Source organism: Narcine bancroftii, chromosome 2, assembly GCF_036971445.1.
Source record: "Narcine bancroftii isolate sNarBan1 chromosome 2, sNarBan1.hap1, whole genome shotgun sequence".
In the NCBI taxonomy this organism is placed as follows: Eukaryota; Metazoa; Chordata; class Chondrichthyes; order Torpediniformes; family Narcinidae; genus Narcine; species Narcine bancroftii.
Genome location: NC_091470.1, coordinates 353,392,697 through 353,408,104, shown reverse-complemented (window position 1 = coordinate 353,408,104; position 15,408 = coordinate 353,392,697). Strand labels below are relative to the sequence as shown.

Genomic DNA, 15,408 nt, shown 5'->3' with positions numbered 1-15,408 from the left:
GCCAAGGACACAGCCTTCTCTACCTGCGGGACTCAGTCAGCAGCCTGCAGTTCCTCATTGACACTGGAGCCCAGATCAGCGTCATCCCGGCCACGGCCATTGAATCCAGGAACCGACCTCGTGGACCTCCCCTCTGTGCAGCCAACGCAACGGCAATCCAGATGTATGAAGACAAGACAGTCCACTTGCTGATCGGCCAACGGAATTTCATGTGTAGGTTCACCGTCTCATCCTTCCTGACTGCCATTCTAGGTGCAGACTTCCTCCTCACACACGGGCTTCTGGTGGACATTCGAGGAAGGCGCCTAGTGGACGCCTGTACCTTCCAGGCCATTGGCCTCGATGTCGCCCGCTCAGAACAACCGCAGATGTCCAGAGACGAGTTCCAGCAGATCCTGGACGAGTTCCCGACACTCCTCAAGCCACAATTCTCCGCAGCCTCGCCACGCCACGGAGTATTCCACCACATCCCCACCCAGGTCCCACCGGTTCACGCCAAGGCATGCCGGTTCCTGCCTGACAAGCTCCAGGAAGCAGTGGAGACGTTTTTGCATCTGTTGGAGCTGGGGATCATTCAGTGGTCCGACAGCCCGTGGGTCTCACCAATCCACCTGGTCCCGAAAGCCTCCAGCGGCTGGCATCCCTGCGGAGACTATCGACGGCTCAATGAGGCAACCGTTCCTGACCGTTACCCCATCCCTCAAATCCAGGACCTTCGGGCCAACCTGCATGGCGCGAGGGTCTTCCCCAAGGTTGACCTGGTGAGCGGATATCATCAGATGCCGATGCACCCTGAGGACATACCCAAGACGGCCATCATGACTCCCTTTGGTTTGTTCGAATTCCTGCGCAGGCCGTTCGGGCTCGAACACCGCTCAGAGCTTTCAGTGCCTCATGGACTCTGTGGGCAGGGACTGGATTTTGTCTTTATTTATTTGGACGACATCCTCATTGCCAGCAAGGACCAGGCGCAACACAAGGCCCACCTGCGTGCCCTTTCCTCCCGGCTGGCCATCTTCAGCCTTACCATCAACCCTGCCAAGTGCCAGTTCGGGAAAGAGTCCATGCAGTTTCTGGGCCATACCATCACGGTCGAAGGAGCCACGCCCACCGCTGTGAAGGTCACTGCTATCAGGGAGTTCCCACGCCCGGACAGCCTCAAGGGACTGCAGGAGTTCATGGGTATGGTCAACTTTTACAACCACTTCATCCCAGGAGCTGCGCGCATCATGCAACCGCTGTTCACCCTCAGGCCGGTGATGGCGGTCTTGAAGGCCCTCATCTCCTCATCAGCTTCCTGATCCCGGGTGCCAAGCACAAGATGCTCACTTGGAACCCAGAAGCCTGCACCGCATTCGAGGCCACCAAGGACACCCTGGTGAAGGCTGCCATGCTCGCCCACCTGCACACCGACCTGCATATGGCCCTCTCTGTCAATGCCTCTGCCACAACCGTCGGTGCCGTCCTGGAGCAGCAGGTGAATGGACATTGGAAACCACTGGCATTCTTCAGCCACTTTCTTCGCCCGCCAGAACGCAAGTATAGTGCCTTCGACCGCGAGTTACTGGGCATGTACCTGGCAGTGTGGTATTACCGCATTTTTTTGAGGGGAGGACGTTTACCATTGTCACAGACCACAAGCCTCTCACCCAGGCACTTACGATGGCAAAGGATCCCTGGTTGGCCCGCCAACAGCATCATCTCTCCTTCGTGTTGTGGAGTTTACTACTGACATTTGGCACAAGGCGGGGAAGGACAATGTGGTTGCCGATGCACTCTCACGACCAGCCATCTGCGCACCGATGCCCGGCCTCGACTTCGACCAGCTCACCCGGGATCAGGAAGCTGATGAGGAGATGAGGGCCTTCAAGACCGCCATCACCGGCCTGCGGTTCCGAGCGGCCAAGGCACCATCCTGTGAGATAACTCCTTGGGCACCTTGCGGCCAGTGGTTCCCCAGCAGTGGCGCAGGCAGGTCTTCCGTCACATCCATGACCTTTCACATCCGTCCATCAATTCCACGGTTCGGACGGTGGGAGAACGGTTCGAATGGCATGGGCTGCGGAAGCAGATGGCGGGCTGGGCCAGAACATGCACCCATTGCCAGACATCCAAGGTGTACAGGCACACTAGAGAGCCCGTACAGGAGTTTGAGTATGTCCAGGATCGGTTCAGCCATATTCACGTGGACATTGTCAGGCCCTTACCCATTTCCCGGGGCAACTGTTACCTGTTTACGGCAGTGGACCGCACCACTCGCTGGCCCGAGGTGATCCCGATGCCAGACGCCTCCACCAACTCCTGCTCCCGAGCCCTGTTGCATGGTTGGTTCGCCCGGTTCGGCGTCCTGGCTCACCTCACCAGCAATTGGGGCGCCCAGTTCACATCTGTGCTCTGGGCACAGCTCGCCAACAGGTTGGGGATACAGCTATACTGCACCACGCCCTACCACCCGCAGGTCAATGGACTGGTTGAACGTCTGCACCGCCACCTTAAGTCGGCACTCATGGCCCACCTCACCGGTCCCGACTGGACGGACGAACTGCCTTGGGTGCTCCTGGGCATCCGCTCCACTCCCAAGGAAGATCTGCAGGCGTTATCAGCTGAGCTGGTCTACGGTGCGTCACTGGCACTACCTGGTGTGTTCATCAACGCACCTCACAATCCCCAGCGGTCGCCGCATGAACTACTTCCTTACCTCAGGGCATGCTTGGACTCCTTCAAAACCCCGCCGCCGTCCAGGCAGGGCACCTGCCCAACTCATGTTCCTGGCGAGCTGCTTTTGTTTTCGTTCGGCAGGGTCCGACCACGGAACCTCTGCAGTGACCGTACGAGGGGCCGTACAGGGTTATACAGCGTTCCGGCTCAATGTTCACGCTGGACTTGGGCGGCAGGCATGAGCTATTTACCATGGACAGGCTGAAGCCAGTGTACCTTGATCCCACCGAGCCTGTGGTCATTGCCCAGCTCAAGAAGCGAGGCCGGCCGGCAAAAAAGGACATTGGCGCCAGTTCTGGGGAGGGCTGTGTGGCAGCTCACCACAAGGCAGGTGAACTGCCCCCGCTTGAAAGGCATGCAGCGGGGCAGCCGGCCAAAATGGCGCCGTCGGAGGTTTCCCTTCCTTCCAGCTTGGGGCTCTGAAACCCGCGCTTGGGGACCAAGGGACGCCCGGTGACGTCAGCGGCCTCCAGCGCGGTTCTCAGCTGGGAGTATAAGTGCAGCCCAGCAGCCTGCAATAAACTAGTTTGTTCACTGAGCTCAACCTGTCTGGTTGTGTGTGTTATTGCAGGAGCAGAGTAGCCACCGCTACAACTTCATGATAACCTTTTACACCAATTGCATAATTACACCTCAGAAATTAAATAGATGGAAATCGGCTACATCAGGTCAATGCTTCAGATGTGGAAAGGATATTGGAACTTTTATTCATTCGACATGTTCTTGTTCAAAGATTAAACCTTTTTGAATTTCCATGAGTAAGATTTTACAATGAGTTACGAGTGTTATTTTTCCATTAAATCCTGAATTATTGCTGATGGGAAATTTTGAGAATCTAACTCCCAAATTATCTTTATCAGACTTTCAATTGAAATTTGCTGAATTAGTTTTGGTAATAGCATGGAAATGTATTGCTGTTACTTGGAAATCAGATGTTTCATTAACATTAGGAAGATGGCATACAGAGATTTAAAATTTGAGGGGTAAATATTCTGTTATTTTACAGATTTGGAGCCCATATGTTCAAATAACAGGATTAAAATTATAAATAGTTCTTTCAAGTCCTGCAGACCACTAAAGTCTTCCCCAAAAATGAGAAGGGGTCTTTTATAGAAAAAAAAATTTGGAGGGGATCATTGAGTGTCTTTCAAAGCAATCCAATTCAATATATAAATATGCTAGTAGGGTTAGTAAGGCTTGGGGGAGTGGAGAGGAATTAGTTGTTTTTATATGCAAGCTCTGAAGTACAGAATTATGACTATTAATTGTTATAATTGTCATATATGTGTTGATTTTAAAATATTAAAACAATAGAAAGGAAACCGTGAAAAATATTACATAGGTCAGATAGAATTTATAGCAAATAAACATTTCAGGTCAAGGACTCATCAGAATTTACTGTACAGCACTACATATAGGAAAGTAATAATAAAAGTGAAAAAAGCACATCTTACATCTATTCATCCTTTCAAAAGCAAACAACCAGATATTTTCTGTCAATGTATACTAAATTTCCCTCTGTCTCAATTAAGTTTTAAAAAAATGGAGCATATTCTGTTTATTCTCAATTTACTTCAAATTCAATTTGCAATTAAGGAGGACAGATCAGATGAAAAAGGCCTGTCTGCAATGTATCCACTTACATTTGAAGAATCTTCAGGCAAGATTGTGAAAGCAACATCAAACAAGATGGACAAAAAACTGAGAAGAAGACAAAGTTCAAGGACGAAGTGAAGCATCTGCAGAGACATTACAAAAATATTACAATACAGCATCAGTTAAAAGCTAGGCCATAACTAGCTTACCTCAAGGGGAAGATAGGTGTGCTTTTGCTCCTGTCCAACTTGTAGACATGGTAAATGAGGATAGCGAAGATTTAGTTTATGCTTATCCTTGAAGTATTGTGCTACTGTGCACTCAACAGTCTGTCCATTTTCCTGCTGAAGTGGGAAGCTATGTACATTCAAGAAGATACAAAATTAAAGATTTTTATGAATTGACAATACCACACAAAACCAAAAACAGATGCTTCTAAAATCTGCGTTGGGAACCATACTTAAAATGATCTTAAAGTTAGAAATGGAAATAAGAATAACAAAAATTTCCTTTCACTATTATTTTATAGCAATAGTGGATTTTACTTATGATCAAGTTTAGCTTTACACTGTATAGCGTCCAATCACAATTCTTTCAAAGTACAGCTTCATGAAATCCATAATTTCTTGGCGGAGAATGTACAAATATGGCTTGATATTTACAGCCAAGTTATAATTTTACTTAAATAGCATGTTTGCTCATTGAATTTCAAGGGCTACGATTGAAGATGTTTTTTTCAATTCAACATCACACTTCATTCATGGATACATATCTTACGTTTGATGACTTGCTGGTCTTCTTGTAACATTGCATACTCTATACTTTCTCTTCATTTGTCCACAATGAGTTATCTCCACCTTGAGCCCTAGAGAATTAAATCAAGTCTTTCAGATGGAAATACAAATGCAGTTCTCAAATCCATTGAGCTACAATAACGCACGAGTGCATTCTAATTACTGAACTTACACTTATCCTGACAAGCAAGAGCTAGAGTCAAATGCATAAAATGGGACAAGTCAAACATGAGCATTTGGTGAACAATGACAAATTCCTTTCCACGTAGAATATGCCTAAACAACATCAAGTTCGTAAGACACCTCTCACCATCTATTTATTCTAGGTTCACAAATTTCTTGAATTTACTCAATTTTCAATGCTGCCCTTTGGCTTTAACCTCTGGAGATGCAGGTTCAATGTTGAATTATATTTCCTACCTTGAGGCACGAACTCATTGGTGCAAAAGAATTATAACAGCAAAAAGAAGAAAATTTTGAATAACATGTTAAATGACTAAAATCTAATTCTGTCGTCAGCTTTTACCATTACCTTTTATTTCCTTGGTGAATTTTACTCTTTGGGAGTCAGTTAATGGCTTCTGTTGTTCTTCAATATTTTTAAAATCCAAAACTTCACACATGAATTCAATCACTGGCTGTGCCTTGTAAAATGCTGTAGCAGATACTAAATTCAAGAAAATTTCTTTAGATTTAGTGACATTGAGCACCAATATTTAAATTAAAAATGAAACAAACCCAGTAAAACCCCATCTCTCAATTATGGGTTTAAAATACAGGAAAAAAATATCAGTTCTAACACACAAAAACGTCTGAAAACAAGTTTTTTCTGCCCTCACAAAACTTTCAATGTTTAAAAAGGAGAAAAGGCTTGGTCATTAAAAGTATTTAATATAGTCCAAAAATCAGAAAGATTAGATTTCAGAAAGGAGACCACGATTAGAATCTTGTGAATGAACACAAAATCGAGAAAGTCAACAGAGAGTATGGGTGACAAAGTATAGCTATCTGTAAGCAACTGTAACTACAGCAAATAAATCTAAGATATGAAAAGATTAATATGTACAAGCTGAAAAAGTGGCTTGGGCAAATTGCCAATTATCTCTGGACAATATACATTTCCATAGCAGCAATTTGTCACTTCTACTGAATTGTCGAATTGATTCCATGATAAAGTGTTACTTGAACACCGAAACATTGCTTCTACCATAAACAACAGGGTACAATTTCTCTCCAAAGACAGCTGGGTAATAGAAACAATTTTAATTCATCTAGAACTGAGCTTTACTCAAGTATTACTCAACACTTGGGTATTTTGGTTTAATTTTTATGGAGTGGGGTAGTGAAATTGCACATCTGTGCTCTAGATGTTCTGGTATTCATATAACAAAATAGAGGACACATTAAACAGGAAAATACTGAATGGGAGATGGATAAATTTTCAAAATGATGAAAGAAGAGTTGGTGAGGTGGACACAAACAGAATTTGAAGAATATGAAAAGACAGGGCAGATACTGAAACCAGTATTTTGCCTAAAACTTCAGTATTAAAGATGCAAGTACAGGTTGTTCCCGATGTAACAAATATATTCCACTTTTAAAAACATTTTATAAATTGATTTTGTCACCAAGTCAGAAAATGCACAAAACAAAAGCTTGCTTAAAAGGAAGGGTTAAATAGATTAGGTCATTATTCTCTGGATTGTCAAAGAATGAGAGGAGATTTAATAGAGACATACAAAATTGAGACAAGAACTAGAGTACATGAGTGAATGATGAAAGGCAAAATGTTTAAGGGGAACATAGAGGACCCTTCACTGGGGTGGTGAGTATGTGGAATGAGCTGCCAGTGGAAGTGGTGGATGCAGGTTGATTTCAACATTTAAGAGAAATTTGGAAAGAGACATGGATAGGAGAGGTATGGAGAGCTACAGTACAGGTCAAAGGGAGTAGTTTGATGCAGACGAGATGGGATGAAGGGCCTGTTTCTGCACTGTCGTGTTCTATGGTTCTATTTATAAATTCTTGAAGGTTTATGTATGATTTACAAAATGAACAGTCATGCAGCACATGCTCATTCAAGTACTTTTATATTGAAGGTCAAAGCAAATTTTTTAAATTCAACGTAAAATTACTTCAACTAAGCTTCAACAATGAACGCTAGATTGCAAATTCTTGCTTGCAAAGACATGTAGAGGAGAGCCAACCACTCTCCAATGTGGACAAAATGATTTCACAGAATTTTTAACTGTAGGAAAGCTTGAAAATCTGTCATTTTGCTCAATTAAAATTCCTATAAAGATCATCTTCGCTGATTGTGGTAGTTTGTGCAAATTGGCCACTGTTTCCCTTCATTACCCCATTGACAAAATAGCAAAAGTATTCAGTGAGATGTGGAATGCACTGGGAAGCTCAAGTGTACAGGAATTTCTTTTAAGGAAGAAATAGTAACATTAAAAAAGTTTTGATTTCTCCTTTGACAAAAATATAATTTAGTTAGCTTTCCATTCCCCCACCCCCCCCCTCCTCACCACAATCCCCTCCATTTAAGGTCTAATTCTGCTCCAATATCTTGTGATCCTGTGCATTTCGAGAATTCTTAATTAAAAAGGCAAGTACCGTAAATGCCATTGTATAGGACGATTCAAAACAAAAATTTCATCTTAAAAACGGATCATTCTGGACAAAATGTCTAAAATTCTTTCCTTGATGACAAATTTGTAACACTTCAGCGATCTTCCTGCCAGCTTCAATGCAATCGGGCACAAGCGCCGTTAGTTATTTGTAAAGTCTCAACCATCCTCTACGGGGTCCATTTGTTCAGTCATTGTTGTTGCCTCTGAACAGGCTCTAAATGGCAGGTTTCAGGAGCCAACAGTGGCTTATTTTAAAATATTCAAATAAAATTTAAACCCTCAAATGATCATTTATTAAAATATTGTGGTTTGATTTTAATAGCATCCACTGGTCAGCAGTAAGTGCCAGACTTGGGGGATGGAGGGAGGAGGTTGCCTTGAACATTTTTGGTGGAAATTCTGTGAGCCGTCCCATCAACAGCATATTCAGTACTTTGAAAATTAATTGGAACATGGACATGATCTTATTTCTAAAACCAAGAGAAATAAATGTAATATTGTAGTTGATTGCTACAAAGAAACACACACACTCGCAGTGTGGGAGGTTAAATTCAGATTTATTTAGGCTGGAAAGGCTCCTTTTATACAGTTGGAGTTCCCGCCATTTGTTGGATTGGCTGATATCAGCTGCATGAACAATAGCGGCCGGGAACATTCTTGCATGTAAATACCCTTCTTCCCTGGTTAGCAGGGCAGCTTGGCCAGTGCCATTTTAAGGCTGCTGGTCTTGTACTGCTCCAGCTTTCAACCGCGGCGGTTCGCTGTGTTAAGGGACGTTTTACAGTGTTATGCTGCTGTTCACTACCGCACACACCGCGCAATGTACCGGCTCAATCTCCATGGTGGTATGCCGCCACAATAGAAGATGATAACCTCTGAAACCTACCATCAATATTAAGCATCATTTTCCATAATGAAGGCCGGACTGACTGATGAAATCCAAACCAGACTTCCCTACCCCCACCCAGTGGATTGGAGCATCCCTCGGATGGCGTGAAGAATGAACGGCCTACTGGAGTGTATCTGAAATAAAAATGTGCATTTTACAGAATGTTTTCACTGTGTAAATACAAAAAGACCTTCATAGATATGGCGAGAAAAGATAAACAAATCCTAAAATCCAGACTGTTCAGGGAATGGGCCAGTCCAATTTTCCGTATTCTCAGGCAATCCTTTAAAAATTCAAATTTAAGGAGAATGTCTTCAGAGTCCATCATATATGCAAACCAAAATTTTGTAAACATGGGCTCCATATTTTCCAGAAATTATGGTATTTATCTCCTTTGAAGAAGACCGCAGAGCCCACCTCACTGACAAAAGGCAAAGGAGGAAAAACCCAACACCCAACCCCAACCAACCAATTTTCCCCTGCAACCGCTGAAACCGTGTCTGCCTGTCCCGCATCGGACTTGTCAGCCACAAACGAGCCTGCAGCTGACGTGGACTTTTTAACCCCCTCCATAAATCTTCGTCCGCGAAGCCAAGCCAAAGAAGGATGTAATTTTCTCTAAAGATATACAATTACAAAGTTCAGCACACCATCTTTCTATGCCAAATTCTATTTCTGACTTCCATAATATTGCTATACATTTCCTAGCAAGAGCCAAAGCAGTTAACAAAAATTCAATTTGATAAACATTTAAATTTAATTTTGGCCTTATAACCTTAATATTACTCAGTAAAAATAACATCGGGTCCTGTGGAAATTTTCCCCCAGTAATTCAACACAAAAAAATTATCTACTCCTAACCAAAATTGTCTGACTTTTGCACATTTCCAAGGTGAATGATAAAAAGGTTTCAACCTCAGATCTACATCTAAAAGATAAATCTGATGCAGCACGATTTAATCTATTTAATTTCTGCAGTCAAATATAACTGATGTTAAAAAGTTATATTGAACTAACCTATATCTTACATTTTTTAAGATTAGTCATATTATTCTTACACAAATCCATTCAATCCTTTTCACTTATTTGAGTATTTAAATCTAATTCCCACCTTAATCTTGATTTATGCACCCCAATTTTGGGGGCCTTAGTTTGAAGTAAATTATGCATTACTGAAATAAATTTATTTACAGTAGAATTAGAAATCAGTAATTCTAATTCACTTTGATTTGGTAACTTCAAAATAGAACCTATTTTGCCAAATAAAAAAGATTTAACTTGATCATAACAAAAAGTATTACTAGGTACGTTAAATTTTCCCTTATTCTTTCAAATGTTACAAATCTCCCATCCTCAAAACCATCTTCAATCCTCTGAATACCCTTCCATCTCCAAAGCCTCAAGAATTGTTTATCCATTGACAAAAAGGTGTTTTCCTAGATATTAAACCTTTCATAACAATTTCATTGTCAATATTATTCCACAATTCAATCAATTTGTAACCCACTACTGTTGGAACTTTTGGATACAATAACAATCTTACATCTTTTATCAATAAACACTTCAATAAATACCCATTTCAAATTATGAATCTAGATCTACCAACATTTATAGAAAATATATTTATCTCAGTAATAAACGTGGAGGAGGGTTAAAAAGTAAAAGTTAAAATGTGATGCATAATTTACGATGAGAACTCACTGAAAATAAGTGCAGGACAAAAATAATTTTCTAACTTCCCTTAACTCACCGCAGGATTTGTGATGATGCATTATCAAATATACTCCAACCCATGGACACTCGTGAATATATAAGCGAACAAATTGTACAAGATATATTTTTGAAGATAACTTGGGGGGGGGGGTGAAAATGTCTTGGATTGGAAGGGACTTCAATTTTTGTCAGGATCCGGTCAAGGACAAGTCAGCAAAGAAAGTAACAAGGGCCAGGGCAGCTAAATCCACTTGGCCTAAATTTAATAGATATCTAGAGAAGGCAGAATCCGAGAGAAAAGGATTACTTGTTTTACTTCAGACAACACTATTCCTACACCAGAATTAATTTTTTTTGGCATCAGTCCAGTTGGAGAGTAGGATAGTGGAGACAGAGTATACAGCTCAATTGCTGTCAGTCCATTCATCCTTGACTCCATCCATCAATGCCAAATAAGCAGGGCACGGCACTTGAACTCATTGCTGTGGGAAAACTGGAATTTTGTAGTTTTGTTAGTGCCCAGATAGAGTTGTTTTGTGCCCCTCTACTAACGATAATTTTCTAATATGCAACACTATGAAGGCTTATTTAAGGGGTCAGATAATTGGATATACCAAAAATATCAAAAAGGGGCACATGAAGATGATCAATAATTTGGAACAGGAAATAGCTCAATTGGGAAAAGATTATCAACGAGCAGGTTCAGAAGAAAAACAGGAATTTAATAAAAAGCTCAAATACAATACACTAACAACATACAAGTCCGAAAAGTTGATCTTAAGATCTAGACTTATTACGAGCTGGGGGAGAGGGCCCATAAAGTCTTGTCCTGGCAGAATGGTGAGGACTGAAGAGGTCTCAAGAACAATGTGATTCAAACGGGGAAAGCAAGATTTCACACAATTCAAAGGAAATAAACAAAACATTTAGAAAGTTCTATAAAGAATTATATAACATCAGCAGGGGATCCCACTAAAATAGATGATATCTTACTTACATTGGAACCACCAAATTTGGATCAGGAAGATCGAGAGGGGCTGAATGCCCCCTTCTCCAGAGAGAGTAAAAAAACTTTGGGCTCATTACAGGCTAATAAATCACTGGGGGAGATGGTTCTCTCATGGAATTCACGGATCTCTTAATGCCCCTTCTTAAGAAGGTGATGGAGATGCATACTGTCTTGGAGTATTTCTCAACAACAATCCTCGCAGTGATCCAGAGAAAAGACAGGGACCCGTTAAATCCTTCATTATTGAATGCAGATCACAAAAATCTTAAAAGCATTCGCCAACAGGTTGACAGCTTATTTGCCGAAATTAATGAATCCAGATCAAGCTGGATTTGTAGAAAAGAGCCAATCAACAAACAACGTAGCTAGATTGCTTAATATAATGCATCTGGCACAGTCAGGGGTGAATCCAGGAGTAGACGTAGCTCTGGATGCAGAGAAGGCCTTTGACGGATTGGAGTAGGTCTTTTTTGTTCAAGGTACTGGAGAAATTTTGACTGGGACAAACATTAATTAGGTTAGGACACTAATATAAATGCCAATCTAAAATTATTACATGGTGGAATATGGAAATGGAGATCTCTGGAGAAAACCACATACAATTCGTTAGAGTGTGGCAACCTTCTGACCTACATTGGTATGCAGATATGACTATGCCCTTCGAAATAAGGATACAGAAACAACTTGTCACGTTTGGGATCAATGAAGTGGGACGTGGAAGAGACAACATATTATTTTAGTTTTTTTTAATTCCTTTGGTTACCCAGTCACCTTGGTTGTTTTTTCCCTAGGTTTCTGTACAGATCGTTGACCCCACCGGTATTTATGTTTTTTTGTATCTGTATAATTTATACGACTATTCTTAGTTGTATTGGGGTAAAGGAGGGGTGGGAAGGTGATAATAAACGGACTGTCATATTAGGGTAGAAAGAGATTGTATTGGTTTGAATTTATACGAGTCTTTGAAAATAAAAAATATTTTTTTAAAAAAACGTCCACAGGAAAAAGACTCTAAGGGGTTGTATGCAATGTTATGTACAATAAATCAGAATCTGATACCCTGACAAAACAGCATTCCTCGGTCCTCATTTTAAAAGCACACATCAAGAGTGAAAGTGAATAGATATAATAAATAAATATTTTTGTTTCATAAATAGAGTTTCAGAGGGTTTATACGAGTAGTCCAGTCGTTCAGCAGTCTCACTGCCTGTGGGAAGAAGCTGTTTCTCAGCCTGGAGGTTCTGGCTCTGATACTCCTGTATTTATGCCCCGATGGAGTAGCTCAAAGATGCCATGTGCGAGGTGGTAGGGGTCCTCAGTGATTTTGCGAGTCCTTTTCAAAAACAATCCCAGTACATCACATTGATGTTGGGGGGTGGGGGGTGGAAAGGAGATGGAAGGGAGACCTCTATGCTCCTATTATGGTCATGTAGATTGAAACCTGATCCAATGTTCTACAGAAACTGTACCATACTGTGATGAGTCGACCAAGATGCTCTCAATAGAGTTCTTATAGAAAGTTAACAGGATGGTGGCTGGTAGTCTTGCCCCCTCAACCTTCTCAGGAAGTGCAGTTGGTTTCCGTCTTCCCGACAAGTGAGAGGTTGTGTGATAGGTCATTTCTTAAGTGGACTCTGAGGAACATAGTGCTCTGTACTCTTTTCACGAACAAGCTATTAATTTGCAGTGGAGGATGGTTGTTCCTGTACCTCCTGAAGTCCACAATGATCTCTTTTGTCTTGCCCATGTTGAGACTCACCATATTCTACTTCTTCTCTGTCATGTGACTCATCATTGTTGCTGACAAGACCAAATACTGTCATGTCATCTGCAAGCTTTATGACTATTGAAGATGAATCTGGTGATGCAGTTGTGGGTCAGTAGTGTGAAGAGGAGTGGGCTGAGCACACAACCCTGAGGTGTGTCTGTGCTTGAAACTCTACCACCAACTTGGAAAGACCGTAGTCTTCTCATTAGGAAGTCCAGAATCCAGCTATACCAGTGGTTCTCAACCTTTTTCCACTCACATACCACTTTAAGTAAGTCCTATGCCATCAGTGCTTTGGATTGTTTCAGGTGGTATGTGAGTGGGAAGGGAAGGTTGTGAATCACTGCTCTAGACCCAATTGTTACTGAAATATTTTGCTTTAGAAAAATTGTCATTGGCCCATTTCCTTTGGAGTTATGAAACCATGCACATAACGAGTCAATTAGGTAGGATTAAAACAGTGGTTTTCAAACTTTTTCTTTCGACCTACATACCACCTTAAGTAATCCCTTTCTGATCACAGAGCGCCTATGGCATAGGGAATACTTAAAGTGGTATGTGACTGGAAAGAAAAAGGTTGAGAACCACTGAGTTATAGAGAGGGGATTTAAGTCCCAGGACAGACAATTTATGCAGGAGCATCAGGGCAATGATTGTAATAAATGCCATGCTGACGTCAATGAATAGCAGGTGGGTCACTATGGAGTGGAGAAACAAGACTAAAGAATCATTAGTGGAATGCTTCCATTTGTAGGTGAATTGAAATGTCTCTGGGAGCTGCACTTTGATGCATTCCATCACCGGACACTAGAAATGTGGAGGCCAGTATCACAGGCAGCAATCACTGAGGCCTGCTACCTTCACCCTTTTTGGTAGCAGGATGATGGTGGCTGTCTTGAAATCTGCAGGAACAATGGACTGCTGCAATTATGAGTTGATATCCATCTTTCAGTTGGTTTGTGCAGTCCTTCAGTACCCAATCAGGTACGTTGTCTGGTCCCGCTGTTTTGTATGACTTTACTTGGATAGGTTTTCCTAACCCATCGATAGAGGGGGCTCGGCTCGTTCATCAGGGAGACACGGACCTTTCTTCGGCATCAACCTGTTCTTGTCAAACCACGCATAGAGGTTCAGTCTGTCCGAAAGGGGGGGCATTGTTTTCCTTGACTCGCGAGGTTTGTTTTGTGGTCTGTTATAGTTTTAATCCTTTGTCACCTCGTCATTAAACAGCCAAACTCTTACAAAGAGAGCTCAATGGCAAATTCATTTTAGCCAAGGATAAATGAAAGCTATAAATTCAACAAATAAATGGCAAAATATCAGACAGAACACCAAAAACAACTCCTGATTACTTGTTATTCAGAACAATACATCAAAGATTTAGAAATGACCAGTTTTATTTTGCCCCCCAATGTGATAGAATTTCACATATCAAGAGACTTTCACGGGATAATCATGGACAAGTGTACTGAAACCCACCTTTTTCAGGTCCACATATGAAAGGACCTTAATTTGTCACAAGTTGATAAACAAATTGAATCTTAATTGGTTCATCATTCGGAAAATTAATGATTATTTAATGGGGTATAAAAATAAACAACTTTTTTTTGCGAATTACAGTATCTCATCAAAACATGAATAAAGGATTGATTTTAATTTTAATTTTTCTCTTCTAACTGGTCCATGGTATAATCCTTGAAAGATTTTTTTAAAATTTGAGAATTTTGCATTAGGTGAGAATACAGTCGTGATTAAGGAACTTCAACAGAGATTAATCACTGCAACAACTGTTTCTGCAGTGTTATGGATTTACATGGAAGGTATCAACTAAATACCATTTTTTGGTCACCAGATATTTTTCCTCACCTCATGGATGGGAGATGTCTCATCACAACATCCAGTGCTTGAATAGATTCAAAAGGAATTGCTGGGAGTCGACCTGAAAGTGCATCATGCAAGGCTTGGAGGCTGACACATGCCACCCATTTTATCACAACTTTAAAAATTCTATCCTTTCCTTCTCCTGGTAAAGTCACCTCTAACTCCACCTATTTAAAAAATAAAACAAAGCACTAAAATAAAAAAGTTACACCAATCAGATTAGATAGCTAAATATAAAAGTAGCTAAAGCACATCATTCACAATCTGACAAAAGCAGATATTGTAAGATACCGTGGTACAACTCACAAAGCAATGCATAGAAGTGAACACTTGATTAACAGAGTTCAGTGTGAATAGCCCACCTTTAATGTGTACAATTAGAATGAATGCCCACCTGAAATTCT

General features: G+C 41.5%; 1 protein-coding gene across 1 annotated transcript in view; it reads right to left on the bottom strand.

Annotated features, from left to right (window-relative positions):
* The window catches only part of LOC138755767 (protein argonaute-2), an 80,337-nt gene extending 65,232 nt beyond the window's left edge, over nucleotides 1-15,105 (bottom strand). The window contains exons 1-5 of the mRNA XM_069922336.1: nucleotides 14,990-15,105; nucleotides 8,631-8,767; nucleotides 5,641-5,775; nucleotides 5,092-5,179; nucleotides 4,524-4,671 (exon numbers count right to left, since the gene is read on the bottom strand). Of these exons, the coding sequence (XP_069778437.1) occupies nucleotides 4,524-4,671; nucleotides 5,092-5,179; nucleotides 5,641-5,775; nucleotides 8,631-8,767; nucleotides 14,990-15,012 (531 nt within the window). The 5' untranslated portion in view covers nucleotides 15,013-15,105. The remainder of the gene's footprint in view (nucleotides 1-4,523; nucleotides 4,672-5,091; nucleotides 5,180-5,640; nucleotides 5,776-8,630; nucleotides 8,768-14,989) is intronic.
* Nucleotides 15,106-15,408: the final 303 nt, after the last annotated feature.